Source organism: Bufo gargarizans, chromosome 3, assembly GCF_014858855.1.
Source record: "Bufo gargarizans isolate SCDJY-AF-19 chromosome 3, ASM1485885v1, whole genome shotgun sequence".
NCBI lineage: Eukaryota > Metazoa > Chordata > Amphibia > Anura > Bufonidae > Bufo > Bufo gargarizans.
This window is the reverse complement of record NC_058082.1, coordinates 596,225,764-596,252,924: the sequence shown is the minus strand read 5'-3', so window position 1 is coordinate 596,252,924 and position 27,161 is coordinate 596,225,764. Positions and strand designations below refer to the sequence as shown.

Sequence of the window (27,161 nt, the reverse complement as noted above, 5' to 3'; positions counted from 1 at the left end):
GGGTCTGATTGGTGGTCTGACCTGAGCTCTAATGAAAAAAAAAATAGAAAAAAAAAAATCTTATTGTCCTCCTCTAAAGCCTAGGTGTCTTATTGTTAACCTTCAACATCTGTCAAATGAACACTATCAGAAAACTGTTCGAAAACAAAAAGCGCCGTTGAGCATGCATGTGTTCTCAACCTCTTGGCCAGACATTCATCTAATATGTATGGGTACATTAACCCCTTCACGCAACATCACGTACATGTACGTGGGGGAATGTGGTGCCTCACCGCATCCCCACGTGCATGTACGTGATCGGCTTCACTGTCCGCGCAGGGACCTAAGCGCTGAAGATTCAGTGAAGCCGGCGTGCTGGGGTTGCTAGGCAACCAGAGAAGCCGGAAGGAGTTGTATTAGACCCCTGACCCGCCCACGATTGCTGTGATTGGTCCAATACTGCAGAGGGACCAATCGCAGCGCATCGGGGCAGGTAAGGGGGGTTAGGGAGGGACTGTGTGCTTCTCCTTCTCTGATCGTCCCCATTCCTGTCAGGGAAGCGATCAGAGAAGGAGAGTGTGACAATCTACTGTACCCATCATATGTATACTAGTCATGGAGCACTGCTACTTAGCGCTCCATGACTAGTATACTCGTCATGGCATAAAACTGTCACCATGTCTGCAGACATGGTGACAGCGCTGAGTGCCGGCTGTTACACACACCCAGGCACTCGGGCTCAATGCCGAGGGGGGTCCTGTGACCCCCGTATCGGTGATCGGGTAGTTAGGCACCCCCCCTATGGGCGATCGCTCAATGTCGTTTCTGATCCCTGCGGTCCCTGACCGCAGGGATCAGAAACCTAAAAATTGCCCCAAATCGATTTTTTTTTTTAACCCCCCTGCACCCCTGAATTCCATTTATGTGGCGGGGTGCAGGGGGCGGTTTGTGGGCGGTGCGGGGCGGTGTGGCAGTTGCGGGCGGTGCGGCAGGCGGGATCACGATCCCCCGCCCGCCTCCCATTATAATCATAGTTGGCGTCTAGTGGGTTATACCAGGGTGCCAGCACATTGCTGGCACCCTGGTATAAACGGCTGACATCGGTGATGCGATGTCAGCCGTTTAACCCTTTCCATACCGCGGTCCGTACGGACCGCGGTATGGAAAAGGTTAACAGCTCAGGGAGCTCCCTCCCTCTCCCATCGGAGGGCTGCTGTACCTTTACAGCCCCCCGATGGAGAGGGAGAGAGCCCCCAGACAGCCCCCCCAGAGCCCCGTCCTTACCCTTCCCCGTCTGCGCAGTTCTGAACATAACTGAGCAGACGGGGAAGGTTCCCATGGCAACAGGACGCCTCTCAGGCGTCCTGCTGTCCATGTGCTGAACAGATCTATGCTGAAAGCATAGATCTGTTCAGTGTAAGTAAAATATAGTACAGTGCAATATATATTGTACTGTACTGTATTATACAGACATCAGACCCACTGGATCTTCAAGAACCAAGTGGGTCTGGGTCAAAAAAAATGTGAAAAAAGTAAAAAAAAAAAGTTAAAAATCAAAAAACACATTTATCACTGATTAAACATGAGAAAAATAAAATTCCCTACACATGTTTGGTATCGCCGCGTCCGTAACGACCTGATCTATAAAACGGTCATGTTACTTTTCCCGAACGGTGAACGCCATAAAAATAAAAAATAAAAAACTATGATGAAATTGAAATTTTGCCCACCTTACTTCCCCAAAAAAGATAATAAAAGTGATCAAAAAAGTCGCATGTACTCCAAAATTGTAACAATCAAACAGTCATCTCATCCCGCAAAAAATGAGACCCTACTTAAGATAATCGCCCAAAAACTGAAAAAACTATGGCTCTTAGACTATGAAAACACTAAAACATTTTTTTTTTTGTTTCAAAAATGAAATCAGTGTAAAACTTATATAAATAAAAAAAAAAATATACATATTAGGTATTGCCGCGTCCGTATCAACCGGCTCTATAAAAATATCACATGACCTAACCCCTCAGGTGACCACCGTAAAAAAATAAAAATAAAAACGGTGTAGAAAAAGCAATTTTTTGTCATCTTACGTCACAAAAAGTGTAATAGCAAGCGATCAAAAAGTCATATGCACCCCAACATAGTGCCAAACAGTCATCTCATGTCGCAAAAAATGAGACCCTACTTAAGATAATCGCCCCAAAACTGTAAAAACTATGGCTCTTAGACTATGGAGAAACTAAAAAAAATTTTTGTTTTAAAAATGAAATCATTGTGTAAAACTTACATAAATAAAAAAAAATGTATACATATTAGGTATCGCCGCGTCCGTGACAACCTGCTCTATAAAATTACCACATGATCTAACCTGTCAGATGAATGTTGTAAATAACAATAAAAAAAAACGATGCCAAAAAAGCTATTTCTTGTTACCTTGCCGCACAAAAAGTGTAATATAGAGCAACCAAAAATCATATGTACCCTAAACTAGTACCAACAAAACTGCCACCCTATCCCGTAGTTTCTAAAATGGGGTCACTTTTTTGGAGTTTCTACTCTAGGAGTGCATCAGGGGGGCTTCAAATGGGACATGGTGTCAAAAAAAACTGTCCAGCAAAATCTGGCTTCCAAAAACCATACGGCGCACCTTTCACTCTACGCCCCGCTGTGTGGCCGTACAGTAGTTTACGGCCACATATGGGGTGTTTCTGTAAACAGCAGTCAGGGCAATAAAGATACAGTCTTGTTTGGCTGCTAAGCCTTGCTTTGTTAGTGGAAAAAATGGGTTAAAATTGAAAATTAGGCAAAAAAAATGAAATTCTCAAATTTCATCCCCATTTGCCAATAACTCTTGTGCAACACTTAAAGGATTTCTGTCATGAGAAATAACGTTATGTACAGTACAGACCAAAAGTTTGTACACACCTTCTCATTCAAAGAGTTTTCTTTATTTTCATGACTATGAAAATTGTAGATTAACACTAAAAGGCATCAAAACTATGAATTAACACATGTGGAATTATATACATAACAAAAAAGTGTGAAAAACAGAAAATATGTCATTCTAGGTTCTTCAAAGTAGCCACCTTTTGCTTTGATTACTGCTTTGCACACTCTTGGCATTCTCTTGATGAGCTTCAAGAGGTAGTCACCTGAAATGGTTTTCACTTCACAGGTGTGCCCTGTCAGGTTTATGAAGTGGGATTTCTTGCCTTATAAATGGAGTTGGGACAATCAGTTGCGTTGTGGAGAAGTCAGGTGGATACACAGCTGATAGTCCTACTGAATAGACTGTTAGAATTTGTATTATGGCAAGAAAAAAGCAGCTAAGTAAAGAAAAACGAGTGTCCATCATTACTTTAAGAAATGAAGGTCGGTCAGTCAGTCCGAAAAATTGGGAAAACTTTGAAAGTGTCCCCAAGTGCAGTCACAAAAACCATCAAGCGCTACAAAGAAACTGGCTCACATGCGGACCGCCCCAGGAAAGGAAGACCAAGAGTCACCTCTGCTGCGGAGGATAAGTTCATCCGAGTCACCAGCCTCAGAAAATCGCAGGTTAACAGCAGCTCAGATTAGAGACCAGGTCAATGCCACACAGAGTTCTAGCAGCAGACACATCTCTAGAACAACTGTTAAGAGGAGACTGTGTGAATCAGGCCTTCATGGTAGAATATCTGCTAGGAAACCACTGCTAAGGACAGGCAACAAGCAGAAGAGACTTGTTTAGGCTAAAGAACACAAGGAATGGACATTAAACCAGTGGAAATCTGTGCTTTGGTCGGATGAGTCCAAATTTGAGATCTTTGGTTCCAACCACCGTGTCTTTGTGCGACGCAGAAAAGGTGAACGGATGGACTCTACATGCCTGGTTCCCACCGTGAAGCATGAAGGAGGAGGAGGAGGTGTGATGGTGTGGGGGTGCTTTGCTGGTGACACTGTTGGGGATTTATTCAAAATTGAAGGCATACTGAACCAGCATGGCTACCACAGCATCTTGCAGCGGCATGCTATGCCATCCGGTTTGCGTTTAGTTGGGCCATCATTTATTTTTCAACAGGACAATGACCCCAAACACAACTCCAGGCTGTGTAAGGGCTATTTGACCATGAAGGAGAGTGATGGGGTACTGCGCCAGATGACCTGGCCTCCACAGTCACCTGACCTGAACCCAATCGAGATGGTTTGGGGTGAGCTGGACCGCAGGGTGAAGGCAAAAGGGCCAACAAGTGCTAAGCATCTCTGGGAACTCCTTCAAGACTGTTGGAAGACCATTTCAGGTGACTACCTCTTGAAGCTCATCAAGAAAATGCCAAGAGTGTGCAAAGCAGTAATCAAAGCAAAAAGGTGGCTACTTTGAAGAACCTAGAATATGACATATTTTCAGTTGTTTCACACTTTTTTGTTATGTATATAATTCCACATGTGTTAATTCATAGTTTTGATGCCTTCAGTGTGAATCTACAATTTTCATAGTCATGAAAATAAAGAAAACTCTTTGAATGAGAAGGTGTGTCCAAACTTTTGGTCTGTACTGTAGCTGACTGACAATAGCGATGTGCCAATGTCAGCAGTACATAACAGTGTGCTTTATAACTCCCTGCCTGCCGCCGTTCTTTTAAAATAAAAACTTTTAAAATATGCTAATGAGGCTCTAGCTGCTATTAGGGCGTTGCTTTAGCACCTAGAGGCGCGGTCTACTTACCTTTTGGCAGGCCCAGGTCACGTTGATTGACTTTCGAGTTCTCCTCAATCAACTGGACCTGGGCGTGCCAAAGGGTGAGTAGACCGAGCCTCTAGGTGCTGAAGCAACGCCCTAATAGCACCTAGAGGCAAATTGGCATATTTTAAAAGTCTTTATTTTAAGAGAATGGCGGCAGGCAGGGAGTTATAATGCATACTGTTATGTACTGCTGACATTAGCACATCGCTAATGTCAGTCAGCTACATAACGTTATTTCTCATGACAGAAACCCTTTAAGTGCACATACAGAATTATACCAGAATTGAACCAAATTTAATTCTAGACATAGTTAATGCAAACAATGTTTCAATCTTTCATCTTACTCTTCCCACTTTTCTCAAACCTCCTGCAATACCCCCACATCCATTCACCCAGCAAGGAACTATACATCTCTTCCTCCATCTTACCTTCTCACCTGACCGCTTGCACAAACCTGTTTGGCAACGTAAAAAACACTTCCTTCACAAACACACACAGATACCTCCTGCCCCCTCTTATTTTCACCTAACAATTTCTCTGCTTCTCCTTATTGCTGGCGATCTCCCTCCAAATCCAGGCCCTCCTCAGCAAATTCCCACTATCACCTCTACCTCCTACTTTAAATCTCCATCTACAAATTTCTGCAACCCCTTAAAACATATTAACCGTTCCTCTGGTTCCTCTTGCAGGAGCATTATGGAATAAACGCTCTGTCTGTAACAAACTGTCCTACATTCATGACCTCTTCATCTCTCGAGAAACATGGCTCACACCTCCTCCCCTGCTGCACTCTTATAGTGAATTTCATTTTACTTCTGCCCCGGCTGCAAACATGGTGGAGGAGTTGGTCTCCTCCCATCAGACACCTGCTCCTACAGCCTAGCTCCGCTTCCACCCTCTATTACACTCACTTCGTTTGACGTACACTTTCGCATCTACTCTCCCTCCAACCTCCATGTAGCTGTCATTCACCGACCCCCAGGCCCAGCCACCATCTTTCTTAACCACATTAACACCTGGCTCCTACACTTTTGTTCTGCCGACAACCCCACTATCACGGGTGACTTCAACATCCCTATCGACACCTGCCACTTAACAGTCTCTAAACTCCTATAGCTCTCTTGCTCCTTCGGCCTCTCACAGTGGTCTTTAGCTCCCACCCAGAGAGATGGTCACACTCTGGATCTTATCTTTACCCATCTCGGTTCCCTAGCTAACCTTCCTAATTCACCTCTCCCCCTATTCAACCACAACCTACTCACCCTTCTCTTCACTGGTCTCTTCTGCTGCTCCCCGGTCCACACACTAGCCCTGCCGAAACCCCCACCCCCGCAGGAACCTTAAAGAGGACCTTTCACTCGTATACAAACTAAAAACTAACTATCTGTGGGCAGAGCGGCGCCCAGGGGTCCCCCTGCACTTACTAGTATGCCTGGGCGCCGATCCGTTCGCCCGGTATAGGCTCCGGTGTCTCAGTTCCGTCTGTTGTATTGGACTGATTTTTTGTAGGAGGCGTGTCCCTTGCTGCAGTGCTGGCCAATCGCAGCACACAGCTCATAGCCTGGCTATGAGCTGTGCGCTGCGATTGGCCAGTGCTGCAGCAAGGGACACGCCTCCTACAAAAAATCAGTCCAATACAACAGACGGAACTGAGACACCGAAGCCTATACCGGGCGAACGGATCGGCGCCCAGGCATACTAGTAAGTGCAGGGGGACCCCTGGGCGCCGCTCTGCCCACAGATAGTTAGTTTTTAGTTTGTATATGAGTGAAAGGTCCTCTTTAAACATATCGACTTTCACTTGCTTTCTGACTCTCCTCCCACTCTCTGCCATTTGTTCCCTCCAAGACCCAGATACTGCCACCACCCTATAACACCACAGTAAGTACAGCTCTGGACATTGTTAGAAAGCCCCCCACCCCCTTGTGCTGGCCCTCTCCTAGATCACATCATACCTAACAGACTGGACGTTCAGCGTCTCCCACTCTCACACCACCTCCTCGTCTCATTCACTCTCTGTTGGTGTCCCGCAAGGCTCTGTCCTATGACCCCTGCTCTTCTCCATCTACACTTTTGGCCTGGGACATCTCAGAGTCCCATGGCTTTCAGTATCACTCTTATTCTGACGACACACAAATCTACCTCTCTGGCCCAGACATCACCACCCTACTATCCAGAATCCCACTCTTGCATACCTCCAATCTATCCTCAACTCTGCTGCACGACTGATCCACCTCTCACCTTGTTACTGCTCTGCCTCTCCCCTCTGCCAATCCCTTCACTGGCTCCCCAACTCACTACCTCAACATATCAGATTCTTACCTACAGTGGAATCCTTCAAAAGAAAGCTAAAAACCCAACTCTTCAGACAAGCCTACAACCAATGACCCTGCTGCCGCTATACCGCCATGACCAGCTTCACCCTCACCTACTGTGTCCTTCTCCCATACCATGTAGATTGTAAACCCTCATGGGCAGGACCCTCTCTCCTTCTGTACCATTCTGTAACTCGTCTTGTTCATGCTTATTGCAATTGTCTGTATTATGTATGTATACCCCTTTTCATATGTACAGCGCTATGGAATGTCTGAAAGTTCTCATTTATCCAGGTCATGGTATATCTGTAAAGAATAAATCAAGGCAACTGGACGTACTGTAGATTTCTTGAAAACGTTTCACTAGTTTTTTCAACGAGCTTTCTCAATTCTGAGCGACTGTACAAGAATTCTCTGGGAATAAATATGTAACTGAACCAACATTTGGTAATTATACCCAGCATGGGGTCAGAGGTCACTATACCCAGCATGGGGGTCAAAGGTGTTGATTCCATTATCCTAATTGAAGTCAGTAGGTGATAAAGACTTCCCAGAAAAAGGTGTCAAGACAGCATTGTATGTGGCAGATAATAGATGTCTAACCCCCCGCCTCTATTCAAGCTTGGCTTCTCCATTTTTACGTAGATTGCCTCCTTCACACCTCGTTTGTACCAATCGGCCTCCTTATCCAAAACACGTACTTCAAAAGGTGTGACCTGTTCCTTTTAGATGTAAGTACACGGCTGAATCTTGACCAGAGGTTTTGGCTCTTCTATGCTGAGCCATACGCTGATGTAGTCGTTTTGTTTGTTTCGCTGTCTTGACACCTTTTTTTGGGAAGTCTTTATCACCTACTAACCAAATTAGGATAATGGAATCAACACCTTTAACCCCATGCTGGGTATAATTACCAGATGTTTATTCAGTTACATATTTATTACCAGAGAATTCTTGTACAGTCACTCAGAATTGAGAAAGCTCGTTTGAAGAACGAGTGAAACGTTTTCAAGAAATCTACAGTACGTCCAGTTGCCTTGATTTATTCTTTACAGATATAGTGCAAATTTGGTACCAAAAGAAGCCAAGTTCATCATATCTGGCATAGTTGGATAGGGCTGCACGCTGACAGCCGGACAGAAATCTGGCACTTAGGCCTGGATCCCTGTCGGATCCCACTGTAGTCAGTGGTGCGTGGCCATATTGGGCTATGCCGGAAACGGTGAACTTGAAAAGTCTGCTCCTCTGTCAGATTTCACATAGCATATGTGAACTTAGCATTAAAAAGTATGTGCAGCGGATAATTTTTTTTACAAAAAGGTCCCTTCCTCCCTCCTTCAAACACAGGAAATGAGCACTCAGCTACTCACTGTCTGAGGCAAGTCAGGTCAGAGATGGCCAGTGATTTTCTGAGCAGCCATTTGCAGTCTGTTGAGAGACCAAGAGACCGCCAAGGAGGGGGATTCATTCGGTAATTGAGCCTACACAGCGCCAAGGGATTCTTTATGAGAGAATGCCATGACAATGTGAACACAAATAAAAAAATACACTGGCTGCAAAAGAAAATGCGTGACTACTCTTGTGGGCACATGCATCCAACACAGGTTAAAAAAAAAAAAAACTTCATTACCTGGATTCTCTGTCTCCTCAACTTCCATGAGCTTTGATTCTGTGTCTTCAGTGACCGTCTGACGTCTCTCTTCGTTCTGGGTAGCGACCGTCTGACTGCTCCCTTCGTTCTGGGCAGCGACCGTCTGACTGCTCCCTTCGTTCTGGGCAGCGACCGTCTGACTGCTCCCTTCGTTCTGGGCAGCGACCGTCTGACTGCTCCCTTCGTTCTGGGCAGCGACCGTCTGACTGCTCCCTTCGTTCTGGGTAGCAACTTCTGAAGCATCTTCTGTCCCTGGGGCGGCGAGTTCACCATTAGGAGAGCTGTCCATGTTTTCACTAAGGAAACCAAAAGAAAATCATTTACCAAAACAGACCAAATCTCCCCTGAAAATAAATGGTCGGACCTCTAAGATAAAGGGTCTCGACTGGTGATAAGTGCCCCCCCAGTGGGTACACACAGTGGGGCTAGAATGCCATTTTGTGCAGAACCCCAACTATCTGGACACAAAAATGCTTCCCTTTGTGTGGCTGCCCACATGTAGTTTCCATGTCAAAGAGGAGAGGACATGGAAGACATCTCAGTGGAAGGGATGGGCAGGTACTCTTGATGCACCGTGTAGCCATCTCAGTGTCCTACTATATGAGAATGGGTACCCTCGACCCGTTTGGCACTCCAGAAAGCAGTATATGATTTAGGAGGTGGCCCTCTAGGAGTGTGGGGCTGTGCATTGTAGTTTCTAAAAGCTGTGAAATGCTAGGCTGTCACCTCAGGGGCTGCTCGTGTCGGCCATAGGTAGGATCCAGCACACCGCTAGGACATAGCAGGACTTAAAGGAAATCTGTCACCAGGATAATCGCTATTGAAGCAAAGCCGTGGCCTAATAGCACTTAGTACCTTATTTCCAGATGTGCCTTTGTTTCAGCAATAGATGTTTTTTATCCTCTGAAAATCCCGTTTTTTTGGTCCTCCTTCCTGCAAGAGTGATGCCCGCCTGGGCACCTTATTGGCTCAAAAATAAACTGGTTTTCAGAAGATAGAAAACATCTATTGCTGAAACAAAGGCACATCTAGAAATAAGGCTATGGCTTTACTTCAACAGCAATTATCCTGGTTACAGATTTCCTTTTAAGGCTGTGTACACCTTTGGGGACAATTTTAATTATTGCATTCTACTCATTTTGATCTAAAAAGTTTTTTAAAAATTGGTCTTTATTAAAATATGGAGTCCTTTTTTCTGTACAGAGTTGACATGCTTTACTGGCTGCCTCTGTCTTTTCCGTCATCTGGGGAGCAGACAGACTTCCTTATCTCTGCTCTCTGACATTATAAACAGTTTCGGTTTTTGTCTTACTGATAAGAATGTGGCTTAAATAAGGCTACTTTCACGCTAGCGTTCGGGGCTCCGCTTGCGAGTTCCGTTTGAAGGCTCTCACAAGCGGCCCCGAACGGATCAGTACAGCCCTAATGCATTCTGAGTGGATGCGGATCCGCTCAGAATTCATCAGTCTGTCGGCGGTTGTCCTACGCTCCGCAGACTGGCACAAACTTTTTTTTGTTCGTGGTAATGCAAACGGATCCGCTTAGATCCGTTCTGAACGGATCTAAGCGTTTGCATTATAGGTGCGGATCCGTCTGTGCAGATACCAGATGGATCTGCACCTAAAGGCAGGTGTGAAAGTAGCCTAAGTGTCTATGACCTCTCAGTAGTTTAGCGATAATGGTTATTAGATGACCAGCACAAAGTGAAAGTACCAGTGACACAGTTAGAAAAACTGTTAATCCTTTGTGACAGAACAGCTCAATATTTTTAATAAAGGCCAATTGAAAAAAAATAATGATTTTTAGTGTGTAATATATATATATATATATATATATATATATATATATATATATATATATATATATATATATATATATATATATATATATATATATATATATAGTCTCTGAATGTGTACATAGCCTTTGAATTTTAACAGAAGTGAGCATGACTATATAAAGAATGGTTGCCAAAGTGAATCGGCAGTCTACGCATGAAACACTCTAATGACCAGCTATCAGATACTGAAAAACGTCTCAGTGTCTGTTCTAAGACCCTCAGCACTCTGCCGCTATACATGGAAGCTGGGAAGAGGTGGCATCAAGACAGGCAGAGAAGTTACGCATTATGTTATTTATGTACCAGATTTTTTTTTTCTCTTATTGTTTTGTCCATAGTAAAACATTGCATTATGGCTCAAGAAAATACACTGTGTTGCAAAAGATTCCCACCAATCACCAGAACGAGGGTCAAGTTCCCTCGAATGGAGTAATATTTCATGCGAGACCGCTGCTGCATCATTCATTCTCTACAAGACTGCAGGAGACTAGTACAGCGTTTGACCATCGCGGGAAGGTCCCATAGAGATGAATAAAGGGAGACAGTGCGCATGCTTGACCTGCAGCTCTGTTCATTTGGAGGGTCCCTGTTCTCATGAACGGAGGGGGTCCCAGTGATAGGACCCCCATTGATCTAACACATCCTTTACCCTGTTGAGAGTGGGTAACTTTATTTGACTGGAATGCCCCTTTAACGAGGGGAAAAATGCTGAAAAACCATTAAGGATTAAAGGGCTTTTACAGGATTAGAAGAAACATGGCTGCTTTGTACCAAAAACAGTGCCACATCTTTCCATAGGCTGAGTTTGGTATTGCAGCTCAGCCTCATTCACATCAATGGAGCTAAACTGCAATAACAGACACAACCTACGGAAAGGGGAAGCGCTGTTTCGTGAAGGAAACCCCACAGAGCACCCCTTCACCTCCGACTTCCCTCCTTGGCAGCTCCTCCCTCCTCTTTAGTGTCAGTAATCCCCTGACCATGCGCCACTGAATGATCAACGAACGCATGTGCAGTATGAATGTCAAACAGAGAAAGCCCTCTGACATACTGCGCATCGCCAAAGGGAGTGGGGGGGATGCTCCGAGAGCTAGGCCAACCGCTCGGTTCTATGAACACCTCATTATTAAACGCAATAAAACAGGTTTCTCAAAAACAAGGCCTTGGACTTAAACAAGAGTTGTTTCACTCAGAGGATCAACCCTACCATACAGGATGTTTAGTTTAATAGAGTTGACCCTGCTGACAGATAGTCTAAGGTTTTAAAGATACATTCAATAACATACACAAAAAAAGTCCCCTCCCTCCCAAAAATTAAATATATATTGCATTTTTCATTTTATTTTGGTTGAAATGCAGCAAAACAAAGTTCTACGTCTCTGTGGAAGAACAATACAGAAAACGAATGTTAAAATGCGTCAAAAATGCACTGTGTGAACCCAGCCTACCAGAAGGGGTGTGCACATACAACTAGGCAAGCCATTGGTAAATGATATTAAGACTAGGACTGAAACGATTCATTGATATAATCGATGTAATTGAGGGAAAAAAAATCCTCAACGCAGTTTTTCTGCATCGAGGATTCGTTTAAATTACGTGACCATGGAGCATGAGTGAAATGAAGCTTCTCACTCACCGCTCTGTGGCCTCTCGTCGGCACCGCGCTGCAGGACCTTGCGTTCACACGCTGGCTGATGCTGTGTGCGACGTCGGGTCCCACAGTGCATGCTGGGATGAAGACACGTCTCCTGCGGACTCCATGTGTCGGCGCACTCTGCACTGAAAGGTAAGTATAAAGCTATTGGGGGGGGGGGGTTGGGGGAACCTGTGATTTGGCACACTGAGAGGCTGATCTGATGGCACTGGGGGACATTGTGTATGGCATAGGAGGCACCGGGGAAGAGGGACATCAAGGCAATCGGGATGGCATGGATGGGCTGATGGCAGTGCCATCATGCAGGCACAGGGCATGGATGGGCTGCTGATCGAATGACACTGGGGGATTGGGGGACATGGTGGATGGCATGGAGGCTCTGGGGAAGGGGGATATCATGGCAATCTGGATGGAGGGGCTGATGGCAGTGCCATCATGGGGGCACTGGGGGACATGGCATGGAGGGGCTTGCTGCTGATCTGATGGCACTAGGGGAGTGGGGAACATGGTGGATGGCATACATTACTTGAAGGTTTTTCTTATTAGATTACTCGATTAATCGTAAAAAATAAATCGATAGAATACTTGATTACTTAAATAATAGTTTACTGCAGCCCTAATTAACCAGACTACATACATATATACACACATACACAAATATATATAAAACGCATTTGAAATCTGCATGTGGTTCTACCATAATTTGCGGTATGGTTTTACCACATTTGTCTTCCATGTTTCTCCAGTAATAACCATATGGCCATTTACTGCATCACAGGATCGTGGCCATAGGCAATTAAAGGGGTGGTCGAGTTTCAGGAGAAAACAATGAACCAAACACCATGTATGATCCACCTGTAATAAAGAAAAGATAATCACTTTTTTCCCTGTCCTGCCGACAGGGCTCCGTTTACCTGGCTGCAGCGGTGACATTGTGTCAACATGATGGCTGTAGACAAATCAATAGCCTCAGCAGTGCAATGAAGAGGTGGGTGATTGGCTGCAGTGGTCACATGTTGTTGACACGACATTACTGCTGCAGCCAGGTAAACAGCGCCTTGTTAAGAGCGCCAGAGCGATGGTGCAAAAGCTGTCAGGTAAGTGAATATTCCAGGGATCAGCAACTTTTGGCACTCTAGGGGTGGTCTAACTACGACACCCAGCATGCACACTTTCTTGGCTGTTCTCTGAACTCCCACAGAAGTGAATGGAGTATGCTGGGGGTTGTAGTTTCACAACAGAGGGGGTGCCAGAGGTTGCCGACTCCTGATCTATACTTAACTGTAGACGGATCACAAGTGCTGTCCACTTTCCTCCTGAAAAAGGACAAGTCCTTTGACGTGGGGCCATGTGAATGAGGCCTTACCCTTTAGAAAGCAATCTTTATAAAAATCCGACATCATACAGTCTAAACTAAAAGGCGAGGCACACTACAGTATGTATTTTGCGGTCCGCAAAAAAATACGGACGACGTCTGTGTGAATTCCGTATTTTGCGGAACGAAACAGCTGGCCCCTTATAGAACAGTACTATCCTTGTCTGTAATGCGGACACTTTTTGCGGAACGTAAATACGGACATGCACACGGAGTACCTTACGTTTATTTATTTTTTTTGCTGACCCATTGAAGTGAATGGTTCCACATACGGTTCGCAAAAAAAAAAAAAAAAATAAAACGGAATTGACACTGAAATAAAATACGTTCATGTGCATGAGCCGTAAGGAGGATACTTTGGTGAGGATATTGGGAAGCCGACATGAGAAAGAAGTCCCATGTTACATAATCAGTCAGATGCATCAGGTCTGCAGACTATTCATGCACAAGCACAACACTGCATGGTACTGCCCCGGATTCTAGCGCAGACTGTCTACATCCACGTCAAATCCAGTGCCCACCTGCATCACGTGCATGCAAGTCTTTCTGCAACTCCAGTCACACAAGAAACTTCCTGCACGTATTGTTCTGTAGCACATTAAGAAGCATGCCGCCTATTTCATCAATTTCTACACTGAAAAGCAGAGAATGACAACGCGGCCAATCCACAAGCGGATTCACAGTATGTAAATAGGATCTGTCACCACAAAATGTAGTGTAATGTGCAGGCAGCATGTTATAGAGCAGGAGGAGCTGAGCAGATTGATGTAAAGTTTTATGGGAAAAGATTCAGTAAAATGTGTTATTTAGAAATATAAATCTCAGCTTTTTCTGACTACAGGGGAATTGTTATCAATGACTTAGCATTCCCTGTGTAAGTGTGTATACAGGGATAGCTGTCAGTCGCTGATAGCTGTACACAGGGGGAGGTGTTAACACGACCGTATCAGTTTAAAAGGACAGCAAAAGATGCTGACAGCACTCCAAGTGCTGTCTGCCTCTGTTGTTCTGCGGCCATGCAAAAAAATAAATAGAACATGTCCTATTCTTGCCCGCAATCACGGACAAGAATAGGCATTTTTAGAATGGGAAAAAAATACTGGGCTGAAACCATGCAATTTATTGAACATATATTTATTTGGTGAAAGACCCCCGGACAAACCACATGAACTTTTCTCCAACATATGCTGAAATTAACCAAGGCTGATTTCCACCAAAGTACGAACACCCTGTGAGCAACGAAGACCTGACACTCCAACTACTAAAGTATGCAGCACGAGGATACAAGGTATCGTGTCTGAGTAAATTAGGCGTGGGAGAAGGCGACCGAGTGTCAGGGGACACCGGCTCTCAGGAACTACGAAGCGGTGCCCAGATCCATTCAGGGTGACTGCAGTGGAAGCCTGTGAGACAACATCTACAGCACGAGATTGGACCGCAAGCACAGTAGTAGAAAACTTCCAGCGACACGGCGCTGCGCAGCGAGTATAGCGACACGCCGCGACAATACACTCACTAGTAATCAGCAACCAAAACTGCAGTATCATAACCACTAAGAGGGGACTCAAATTGTGGGTTATAAAAGGACTTCCAGAGAAGATATTTATTAGCCGCAAGGTACATTTAAACGGCTAGTTTGGTTCTCAAAACCCTATTGTCCACAAGGTATCGCATTGTCAATATTTGTAAGAGACTATCAGATGGATATGTTAGCACAATAGTCTTATTGTGGTTTTAGCTTGACCATTATCTAGCGATTTATTGCACGATTATACCAAGTTGTTTAGTGTTTTTTAATTATTTTTTATCTCGAAGGTATTATATATATATATATATATATTGTGGGGGTTTAGCTCTTCTCCGGGGGTCATTCTCACAGGTTACTTCACCAGACACGTATATAATGTCCAAACATTGCATTTATTGTGCAACACCAGCAACAACAAGATGACAAAATAATAAACACTCGCCCGTCCATGCTCTAACTAAACACAAAGTTTCCTGACTCACCTAGGTCAGAGTTCACACCCTGCGAACTCATGCGGCTTTGTCAGCCAATGTCCCCCAACTCCAGGCTACCACCCAGCCTCGTGGCCCCTCAGCCTTGCCTGGCTGAGACCACACTCACAGAGCCTCCAGGCCTCTGTCACAGTCTCTGTCCCAAGACAACACTTCCCCCTTGCTGACACTCTGGGAGGTGCTTTATGCCAGCCCTTATTATCTCCCGCTTGCCTCACCTGTGGTGGAATAGGGGTGTGGACCGCACTATCCACCCCTTCCTTGTCTCTAACCTGAGTGAGACCTGTCACTGTCTCACAAAATATATTATATATATATATATATATATATATATATATATATATATATATATATATATATATATATATATATACACACACACACAGGTCCTTCTCAAAAAATTAGCATATTGTGATAAAGTTCATTATTTTCTGTAATGTACTGATACACATTAGACTTTCATATATTTTAGATTCATTACACACCAACTGAAGTAGTTCAAGCCTTTTATTGTTTTAATATTGATGATTTTGGCATACAGCTCATGAAAACCCAAATTTCCCATCTAAAAAAATTAGCATATTTCATCCGACCAATAAAAGAAAAGTGTTTTTAATACAAAAAAAGTCAACCTTCAAATAATGATGTTCAGTTCTGCACTCAATACTTGGTCGGGAATCCTTTTGCAGAAATGACTGCTTCAATGCGGCGTGGCATGGAGGCAATCAGCCTGTGGCACTGCTGAGGTGTTATGGAGGCCCAGGAGGCTTCGATAGCGGCCTTAAGCTCATCCAGAGTGTTGGGTCTTGCGTCTCTCAACTTTCTCTTCCCAATATCCCACAGATTCTCTATGGGGTTCAGGTCAGGAGAGTTGGCAGGCCAATTGAGCACAGTAATACCATGGTCAGTAAACCATTTACCAGTGGTTTTGGCACTGTGAGCAGGTGCCAGGTCGTGCTGAAAAATGAAATCTTCATCTCCATAAAGCTTTTCAGCAGATGGAAGCATGAAGTGCTCCAAAATCTCCTGATAGCTAGCTGCATTGACCCTGCCCTTGATAAAACACAGTGGACCAACACCAGCAGCTGACATGGCACCCCAGACCATCACTGACTGTGGGTACTTGACACTGGACTTCAGGCATTTTGGCATTTCCCTCTCCCCAGTCTTCCTCCAGACTCTGGCACCTTGATTTCCGAATGACATGCAACAGTCCAGTGCTGCTTCTCTGTAGCCCAGGTCAGGCGCTTCTGCCGCTGTTTCTGGGGAATGCGGCACCTGTAGCCCATTTCCTGCACACGCCTGCACACGGTGGCTCTGGATGTTTCTACTCCAGACTCAGTCCACTGCTTCCGCAGGTCCCCCAAGGTCTGGAATCGGTCCTTCTCCACAATCTTCCTCAGGGTCCGGTCACCTCTTCTCGTTGTGCAGCGTTTTCTGCCACACTTTTTCCTTCCCACAGACTTCCCACTGAGGTGCCTTGATACAGCACTCTGGGAACAGCCTATTCGTTCAGAAATGTCTTTCTGTGTCTTACCCTCTTGCTTGAGGGTGTCAATGATGGCCTTCTGGACAGCAGTCAGGTCGGCAGTCTTACCCATGATTGTGGTTTTGAGTAATGAACCAGGCTGGGAGTTTTTAAAAGCCTCAGGAATCTTTTGCAGGTGTTTAGAGTTAATTAGTTGATTCAGATGATTAGGTTAATAGCTCGTTTAGAGAACCTTTTCATGATATGCTAATTTTTTGAGATAGGAATTTTGGGTTTTCATGAGCTGTATGCCAAAATCATCAATATTAAAACAATAAAAGGCTTGAACTACTTCAGTTGGTGTGTAATGAATCTAAAATATATGAAAGTCTAATGTTTATCAGTACATTACAGAAAATAATGAACTTTATCACAATATGCTAATTTTTGGAGAAGGACATTATATATATATATATATATATATATATATATATATATATATATATATATATATATATATATATATATATATATATATATAATGTTTAAATGTCTATATGTTCAATAAATTGCATTGTTTCACAAAGAGTGAGTGCCCAGTATTTTCACACTTTTTTCGCATTACTTGTTAGAGGAGGGGCGAATCCTCTTTAGGCTACTTTCACACTAGCGTTCGATCGGATCCGTTCTGAACGGATCCGATCATAATAATGCAGACGGAGGCTCCGTTCAGAACGGATCCGTCTGCATTATTTTGGCATATAAAAGCTAAGTGTGAAAATAGCCTCGGACGGATCCGTCCAGACTTTCAATGTAAAGTCAATGGGGGACGCATCCGCTTGAAGATTGAGCCATATTGTGGCATCTTCAAACGGATCCGTCCCTATTGACTTACATTGTAAGTCTGGACGGATCTGCACGGCCAGGCGGACACCCGAACGCTGCAAGCAGCGTTCAGCTGTCCGCCTGTCCGTGCGGAGCGGAGGCTGAACGCCGCCAGACTAATGCAGTCTGAGCGGATCCGCATCCATTCAGACTGCATCAGGGCTGGACGGAAGCGTTCGGGTCCGCTCGTGAGCCCCTTCAAACGGAGCTCACGAGCGGACAGCCGAACGCTAGTGTGAAAGTAGCCTAAATGTGAGCACCTCCACCTGATTTTATTCACTCCTGTGCGTCACTATTTTATTTGTCATTTTTATAATGGGCAGCCTGTTCTGTAAATTGCAGAATGCACATGGACGGCATCAGTGTTTTGCAGAGCACAAAACTGTGCGGTCATGTGAATGGGCCCCAAGTGTGTATACAGAGATAGCTGTCAGTCACTTATAGAAACCTCTCCGTGAACAATGAAATAAGAAATTGCACAAATTTAAAAATGTACAAGTAATGGTAATGCAACTCAGGTTGCGTTGTCAAATGTTCTGGCAGAGTATGTGAAAACCGAAATTAAATGGAGCCGTTTCGTTTAATACATCCAGATGTAGCCGTTTTGTCCGGATCAGTTTGTATTAAATAAAATCCTAACAAACCGGATATGGTGTGAAAATCATTGCAAGTCGATACGTTTTTTCCCTGCTAAGAAATAATTAAAAAATAAAATTAAAAATTTAAATAAAAGACACAGCACAGCACCCTTGACTTACATTGATTTTCATGCCACACCTGGTTTGTTCCGTTTCGCACACTGGACACAAAACCGCAACTTGCAGTGGTTGTGTGTCCGACACCAAAACTGAACGGACGCATACTTGTGCATCTTAATTGGGGACAAAACTGAACCGTTTAATTCCAGTTTTGAGATCCCATGCCGGATCTCAAAACCGGAATTGAAAACGCAGATGTGAAAGTAGCCCGACGGGTGCATGAGGCCCGAAGGCTGAACTCATATTTGCAGACGTATTATACGGGGAAAATAAATATTCGATTACACGAATTCTCTCATACAACATCAACAAGTAATACTCCTTCATTAGACTAACGGGGCACGGGATCTCAGGACGGTGCTGCAGAGCGTGGTACTTGCACAGACAAATTAAAAAAAATTGCACGTTCATTTAAATAAATCAGTGCATTTTACTTTAGAGGCAGACAAAAACAGATAGGGTACAACCGTTGTGACGCTGTCGAGTACCACGTGCCGTATGAGACCTGTCTGAATTGTCCATGACCACACGGCACCTCCAATACCGCACAGCCATTAACAATGCAGACAGACTGAACAGTGCGGTCTTCATTAGTTACAAGAGCAGCCGCTGCGCGCGCACGGCCGTGTCACGTCGTGGGGGTCGCATTCTTAGGAGGCAGGTCCTATTTTCAGGCTTTCAGCCTCTCATTTCCCCTCGCCCTCAGGTGTGTCCTACCTGATGTAACAGCTCACACTCCAGACGCCTCTGGGATTTATAATCTCCAGGACGGCAGCAGCCCAGTTATGTGTCAGTAAAAGTGACAGCGTGCCAATAAAAACACGGCACATTCCAAAGAAAGAGCACAACGAAGCACTTTTCACTACAGCAGATAATTACAGTAATTACGCTTCTATTATTACCACTAGAAGCAATAGAAGTCAGCTTTCCGAATAATGCAACCCCGTAAGTGCAGTTTGCCCGGCAGTGCACAAATAAATCTGGACACCGGCAGCTGACCAGTGACGTCACCAATTTCACTGGCTGGCGTCAAGTACAGATGGGGTATCACCAGTAACCCTCCTAAATTTCTCTGCAGAATAAAGGCAGCAGGCTCCAGAGAAAACTCATCAGGTAGGATAGGGACACTGACAGGACAGACATGCGCCAAGATTTATAGGACCAGCGCTGTGACAGGAAGTGGGAAACGGCAGGGGAATCAGCAGTAGTGCTTTGGACATTTTAAAATTTCTCCCCAGAGACCCCCCTCAGTGCTCCAGACAAAAAAAATAAAAATACCTAGTAGCCATTGGCTCCTGAACTGAAAAATCTAGGAGCCAAATTACATTTTTAGTCGCCAAATCAAAACCGAATCAAAATTTTGGTATCGTGACAACGCTACGCCGATCAGATCGGCATAGGGTTGTTTCGATACCAAAATTTTGATTCACTTTAGTCACCATAAAAAAGTATTGCGATACTCAATACCGCACACACAAAAAAAAAAAAAAAAAAAAAAAAAAAAAAAGACGCGTGCATTTCGCATTTTATGAAACGTTCGGCCCATAATAAAACAGTCCTATAATATTTTTTTGGGGTGACAAGGTGACTAAAAAATGGCGAATGCTCACCGCATAGGAGATATTTTTTTTAATAATTTAATAGTTTGGACTTTTCGGACGCAGCGCTATGTAATATGTTTATTTTTTAATACGTTATTTTTTATATATTTTATATGTAAAATTGGGAAGGGGGGGGGGGGGGATTTAAACTTAATATTTTAGGGTACTTTCACACTAGCGTTTTTCATTTCCGGCATAGAGTTCTGTCCTAGGGGCTCTATACCAGAAAAGAACTGATCAGGCATATCCCCATGCATTCTGAATAGAGAGTAATCCGTTCAGGATGCATCAGGATGTCTTCAGTTCAGTCGTCTTGACTGATCAGGCAAAAGATAAAACCGTAGAATGCTACGGTTTTATCTCCGGCGAAAAAAAATGAAGACTTTCCTGAATGTCAGCATTTTTCCCTATAGGAATGTATTAGTGGCAGATCCGGCATTCAAAATACCGGAATGCCGAATCCGCCCTTCCGTAAAAATGTGTAAAAAAAATTACAAGACGGATCCGTCTGTCCGCATGACAAGCAGAGAGAAGGATTCGTTCTTGCAATGCATTTGTGAGATGGATCCGCATCCGGATGCATCTCACAAATGCTTTTAGTCACATCCAGATCGGCGGGTCTGGCGGGCAGTTCCAACGACGGAACTGCCCGTCGGATCACACTGCCGCAAGTGTGAAAGTAGCCTTAGTGGTTTTTTTTTTATACTTACTATTAGCTCCCTTAGGGGCTGGAACCCTTGTCCTATTCACCCTTAGGCCCCTTTCACATGGGCGAGATTTCTGCGCGGGTGCAATGTGTGAGGTGATCGCATTGCACCCGCACTGAAGCCGGACCCATTCACTTCTATGGGGCCGTGCACATGAGCGGTGATTTTCACGCATCACTTGTGCGTTGCGTGAAAAATCGCAGCATGCTCTATGTTGTGCATTTTTCACGCAAGGCAGGCCCCATAGAAGTTAATGGGGCTGCGTGAAAATTGCAAGCATCCGCAAGCAAGTGCGGATGCGGTGCGATTTTCACACATGATTGCTAGGATGAAAGTCGATTCACTGTATTATTTTCCCTTATATAACATGGTTAGTAGGGAAAATAATAGCATTCTTTAATACAGAATGCAAAGTAGAAGGTAAATATAATAAACATTATATACACCCCAGTATAATAAACATAAGTGGTGCACTGCTGGGGGGCCTCTATGGGGGGGGGGGGGAAGAGGACGACACCACCACCACTGCTGGGGGGGCCCTCTATGTACATGGCAGGGGTTGGGATATAAAAGAAAATACACTCAGGTTCATAAATATTGGGACATCGACACAATTCTAACATTTTTGGCTCTATACACCACCACCACAATGGATTTGAAATGAAACAGACAAGATGTGCTTTACCTGCAGACTCAGCTTCAATGTGAGGGTATTTACATCCAAATCAGGTGAACGGTGCAGGAATTACAACAGTTTGCATATGTGCCTCCCACTTGTTAAGGGACCAAAAGTAATGGGACAATTGGCTTCTCGGCTGTTCCATGGTCAGGTGTGTGTTATTCCCTCATTATCCCAATTACAATGAGCAGATAAAAGATCCAGAGTCCATTTCCAGTCTGCTATTTGCATTCGGAATCTGTTGCTGTCAACTCTCAAGATGAGATCCAAAGAGCTGTCACTATCAGAGAAGCAAGCCATCATTAGGCTGAAAAAACAAAACAAGTCCATCAGAGAGATAGCAAAAACATTAGGCGCGGCCAAAACAACTGTTTGGAACATTCTTAAAAAGAAGGAATGCACCGGTGAGCTCAGCAACACCAAAAGACCCGGAAGACCACAGAAAACTGTGGTGGATGACCGAAGACTTCTTTCCCTGGTGAAGAAAACACCCTTCACAACAGTTGGCCAGATCAAGAACACTCTCCAGAAGGTAGGTGTATGTGTGTCAAAGTCAACAATCAAGAGAAGACTCCACCAGAGTGAATACAGCGGGTTCACCACAAGATGTAAACCATTGGTGAGCCTCAAAAACAGGAAGGCCAGATTAGAGTTTGCCAAACGACATCTAAAAAAGCCTTCACAGTTCTGGAACAACATCCTATGGACAAATGAGATCAAGATCAACTTGTACCAGAGTGATGGGAAGAGAAGAGTATGGAGAAGGAAAGGAACTGCTCATGATCCTAAGCATACCACCTCATCAGTGAAGCATGTTGGTGGTAGTATCATGGCGTGGGCATGTATGGCTGCCAATGGAACTGGTTCTCTTGTATTTATTGATGATGTGACTGCTGACAAAAGCAGCAGGATGAATTCTGAAGTGTTTCGGGCAATATTATCTGCTCATATTTAACCAAATGCTTCAGAACTCATTGGACGGCGCTTCACAGTGCAGATGGACAATGACCCAAAGCATACCGCAAAAGCAACCAGAGAGTTTGTTAAGGGAAAGAAGTGGAATGTCATCCAATGGCCAAGTCAATCACCTGAATCCGATGGAGCATGCATTCCACTTGCTGAAGACAAAACTGAAGGGAAAATGCCCCAAGAACAAGCAGGAACTGAAGACAGTTGCAGTAGAGGCCTGGCAGAGCATCACCAGGGATGAAACCCAGCGTCTGGTGATGTCTATGCGTTCCAGACTTCAGGCTGTGATTGACTGCAAAGGATTTGCAACCAAGTATTAAAAAGTGAAAGTTTGATTTATGATTATTATTCTGTCCCATTACTTTTGGTTCCTTAAGAAGTGGGAGGCACATGTGCAAACTGCTGTAATTCCTGCACCGTTCACCTGAATGTAAATAACCTCAAATTAAAGCTGACAGTCTGCAGGTAAAGCACATCTTGTTCGTTTCAAATCCATTGTGGTGGTGTATAGAGCCAAAAATGTTAGAATTGTGTTGATGTCCCAATATTTATGGACCTGACTGTAAATAAATAGATGCAAAAAAGCTGAAAAAAGTGGCCATGAAAAACTGACAGCGTTTCCTTTTTTCATGGCCATGTGTGAATGCAGCCTAAGGCTACTTTCACACCTGCGTTTCGGTGCGGATCCATCTGGTATCTGCACAGACAGATCCGCACCTATAATGCAAACGCTTGTATCCGTTCAGAGCTGATCCGTTTTGACTTACATTGAAAGTCAATGGGAGGCGGATCCATTTTCAATTGCATCATATTGTGTCAGTAAAAACGGATCCGTGCGGCTCAGTTTCGTCAGACGGACATCAAAACGCTGCAAGCAGCGTTTTGGTGTCCGCCTCCAGAGCGGGATGGAGGCAAACTGATGCATTCTGAATGGACCCTTATCCATTCAGAATGCATTGGGGCTGAAGTTACTGATCCGTTTTGGGCCCCTTGTGAGAGCCTTAAACGGATCTCACAGGCAGACCCACAAACGGCAGTGTGAAAGTAGCCTTACGTGTGCAGCGTACTAACACATTGCAATGTCTATTATCTGGCTCACTACATTCAGGGCTTGTGTAACAGAAGGACAAATGTACTTGGACTTTGTAATATGTACTTTGTTAGAGGCGGCGAGAATTTCTTTACTGCTACACGTCCATGTACCTGAACATACTGCAGTCACACTATCCAGGTGTAGGTACCTACAATGCATATGTTCAAAGTCCCCATGATCCCATATTGGACAGCATATGCTGCCATATAGTGCCACCTAAAGACAGTGGGCGATGGAAAAAGGACCACACACACCAGAAGGGGCACCGAGGTGTGGACTCTGTGGTGCTGTATGACAAATCACCTGCGACTAGGTCTTCACACGCGGTGGATATTGTTACCGAAATATCTTCAAACTGAACGAGGCTTTCAGAATTCCATGGAATTGATTTTCAGCTACGAAAATAAGGACGTGTGCATGCGACGTGTAAGATTAATTGTAATTAATGGGCCTGTATTGTAGGAGCCGATGATTGTACTGTATTTAAAAAGCACCTACACCGGCATGTGCATCTAACCCCCACGGTTGACGTTCTTAAGCCAAATTATACAGTGACCATGACATTTAGGCTACTTTCACACTTGCGTTTTTGTTTTCAGGCATTGAGTTCCGTCCTAGGGGGTCAATACCGGGAAAAAACGGCTCAGTTTTATCCTAATGCATTATGAATGGAGAGCAATCCGTTCAGTCCCTCTTACGTTTTTTTGGCAGGAGAAAATACCGCAGCATGCTGCAGTTTTATTTCCGGCTAAAAATCCTGAACACTTGCTGGAATGCCGTATCCGGCATTAATTTCCATTGAAATTTATTAATACCGGATCTGGTGTTCCAGAAAACCGGATCCAGTTTCCCGATCTGCGCATGCGCAGGCCTTTTAAAATGAGAAAAAAATACCGGATCCGTTTTTCCGGATGACAACCGGAAAGACGGATCCGGTATTGCAATGCATTTGTCAGATGGATCCGCATCCGGATCAGTCTTACAAACGCATCCTGATTGCCGGATCCGGCAGGCAGATCTGGCGACGGAACTGCCTGCCAGAATCCCCTGCCGCAAGTGTGAAAGTACCCTTAGCTAGGCGCCACCACCTTAGTCCTGCCATACAATATTAAGGGATTTACGACAGGACGGTATTCCAATCCTCAGGAATTTGCTGCACGACGTAGAGCACACAACCGTTTGCCAAAAGCCGTACTAACGGAACATTATATTTATGCACCAATTAAAAAGAGGCATTCTTAAACTAAGGCACACAACAGATCGGCATTTTTTGCGGACCCATTCACCTCAATGGGGGTTGCAAAAGATGTGGACAGCACACCGAGCGCTGTCCTTATCCGTATGTCTGTTCCATGGCACCCGCAAAAAAACAAATATGTCCTATTCTTGTTTTACGGACAAGGATAGGACCGTTCTAGAGGGCAGGACGTTCCGTTAATTTCTGATCTGCAATTTGCGGACCGCAAAACAGGCTACGACTACGTGCATGAGCCCCGAGCACCGACTAAGCCAACTGGGCAGATGTTACACGCCGCACCTTATATTTACAGATATCTTTAGAGACACTTCCATCATTTTTTAAATCACAACCTAAGGCCTCCTGCACATCACTGCATCCGTTTAGTCCACAAGTCGCGGATTGCCTGCCAAATGGACAAGAACAGGACACGTTCCATCATTTGCGACATGGCCGCGGACCGCATGTGTTTGACGTCAGTGTGACGTGCGTTTTTTGTTTTTTTTAAGCCTCAGATGAATGGGTCTGCATTCTAACCGCAAAATATGCAGATCGGACGCGGACTAAAAATACAGTCGTGAGCATGAGGCCTAAATGTGAATATTCCATAAAGTTTTTTTTGTTAAAAAAAACAGGTGGATGGTTTTCTGAATATAATTTTTGAAGTTACTACATGTGTTCTACTTCCTGTCCTGGCTCTTAGAGGCTATCCAGGAATTTGATATTAAAGGCCTATCCTCATGATAGGTCATCAATATCAGATCAGGGGGTCCAACTGCCGAGACCCCCGCCAATCAGCTGTGCCCACCAGAGCTCCAGTCTCTTCACAGCTTACCAAGCACAGCGCCGTCCACTGAATAATGGCTGTGCTTGGTATTGCAGCCCAGGCACATTCACTTGAATGGGACTGCAGCAAGTATAGAACATGTTCTGTCTTTCTTCGGAACGGACACAGGGATGCAGAAAGCGCGTGGATGAATTTTTATAATTCTGTAAATATTGAGGTAAAAAAAAAAAAAAAAAGGCAATCTGACATTACTGTCCATTTAGGCTGCGTTCACACGGATGTGTGCAGTCCATGAAATGCAGTTGGTGGGCCGGCCATACGCATGCTGCAGACCACGAATTGTGTTGTCCGCGATGCACAAGCACCGACCATGTAGCCACTGTCTGCGGACACGGACCTAATTCACTTGAATCAGGTCCGAGATCCACATCCAACAGTCTGCACCGCAAAAAAGTAGTGCACGTAGGGCTGCAGTAAACGATTATTTAAGTAATAGAGTATTCTATCGATTATTTTTTACGATTATTCGAGTACTCTAATAAGAAAAACCTTCTTAAAATAGTGTATTGCTTTATAAAAATGTCCCCCTTTCCCAGTGCCTCCTATGCCATCCACCATGTCCCCCAGTGCCATCAGTTCAGCAGCCCCTCCATGCCATGCCCCCCAGTGCCCCCATGATGGCACTGCCATCAGCCCCTCCATCCAGATTGCCATGATGTCCCCCTTCCCCAGAGCCTCCATGCCATCCATGTCCCCCATTCCCCCAGATCATTACGGGAGTGCGGCCCGGTCTGCAGAGACGCAAAAAAAAAAAAATATAGAACATGTCCTATTCTTGTCCGCAACTGCGGACAAGAACAGGCAGTTCTATGGGGGGGTGCCGGCCGGGTGTATTGCGGATCCGTAATACACCACGGACGTGTGAATGGACCCTTATAAGGGAAAATAATAGCATTCTTAATACATAATGCTTAGTAAAATGTTGCTTGAGGGGTTAAAAAATAAATAAAAAATTACCTCCCCTCATTCACTTGATTGCACAGCCGGAATAGTCTTTCTTCTTCTTTCAGGACCTGCAAAAGGACATTTGATTACGTAATCGCGCTCACCACATGGTGAGCGCAGTAAAGTCAACGCAGGTCCTGCTGAATGAAGACAGATGATTCTTCTATCTTCATTCAGCAGGACCTGCGTTGACTTTACTGCGCTCACCATGTGGTGAGCGCGATTACGTAATCAAATGTCCTTTTGCAGGTCCTGAAAGAAGAAGACTATTCCGGCTGCGCGATCCAGTGGATGAGGGGAGGTAATTATTTTTTTTTTAACCCCTCAAGCAACATTTTACTAAGCATTATGTATTAAGAATGCTATTATTTTCCCTTATAACCATGTTAAAGGGGAAAAAATACAGTAAATTTACTTTAATC

The 27,161-nt window shown here is 44.5% G+C and overlaps 1 protein-coding gene across 11 annotated transcripts in view; it reads right to left on the bottom strand.

The window, feature by feature from the left end:
* Positions 1 to 27,161, bottom strand: part of SON (SON DNA and RNA binding protein) — a 105,746-nt gene that overhangs the window by 66,125 nt on the left and 12,460 nt on the right. For 9 of the 11 annotated variants that reach the window (XR_006388177.1, XM_044284442.1, XM_044284438.1 and 6 more), the window contains one exon: positions 8,642 to 8,958. Coding sequence is in view for 10 of the 11 variants with exons in the window: in XM_044284442.1 (XP_044140377.1) it covers positions 8,642 to 8,958 (317 nt within the window). In the remaining variant the exon portion in view is untranslated. The remainder of the gene's footprint in view (positions 1 to 8,641; positions 8,959 to 27,161) is intronic. The other 2 variants (XM_044284439.1, XM_044284443.1) reach the window with 2 other exon arrangements.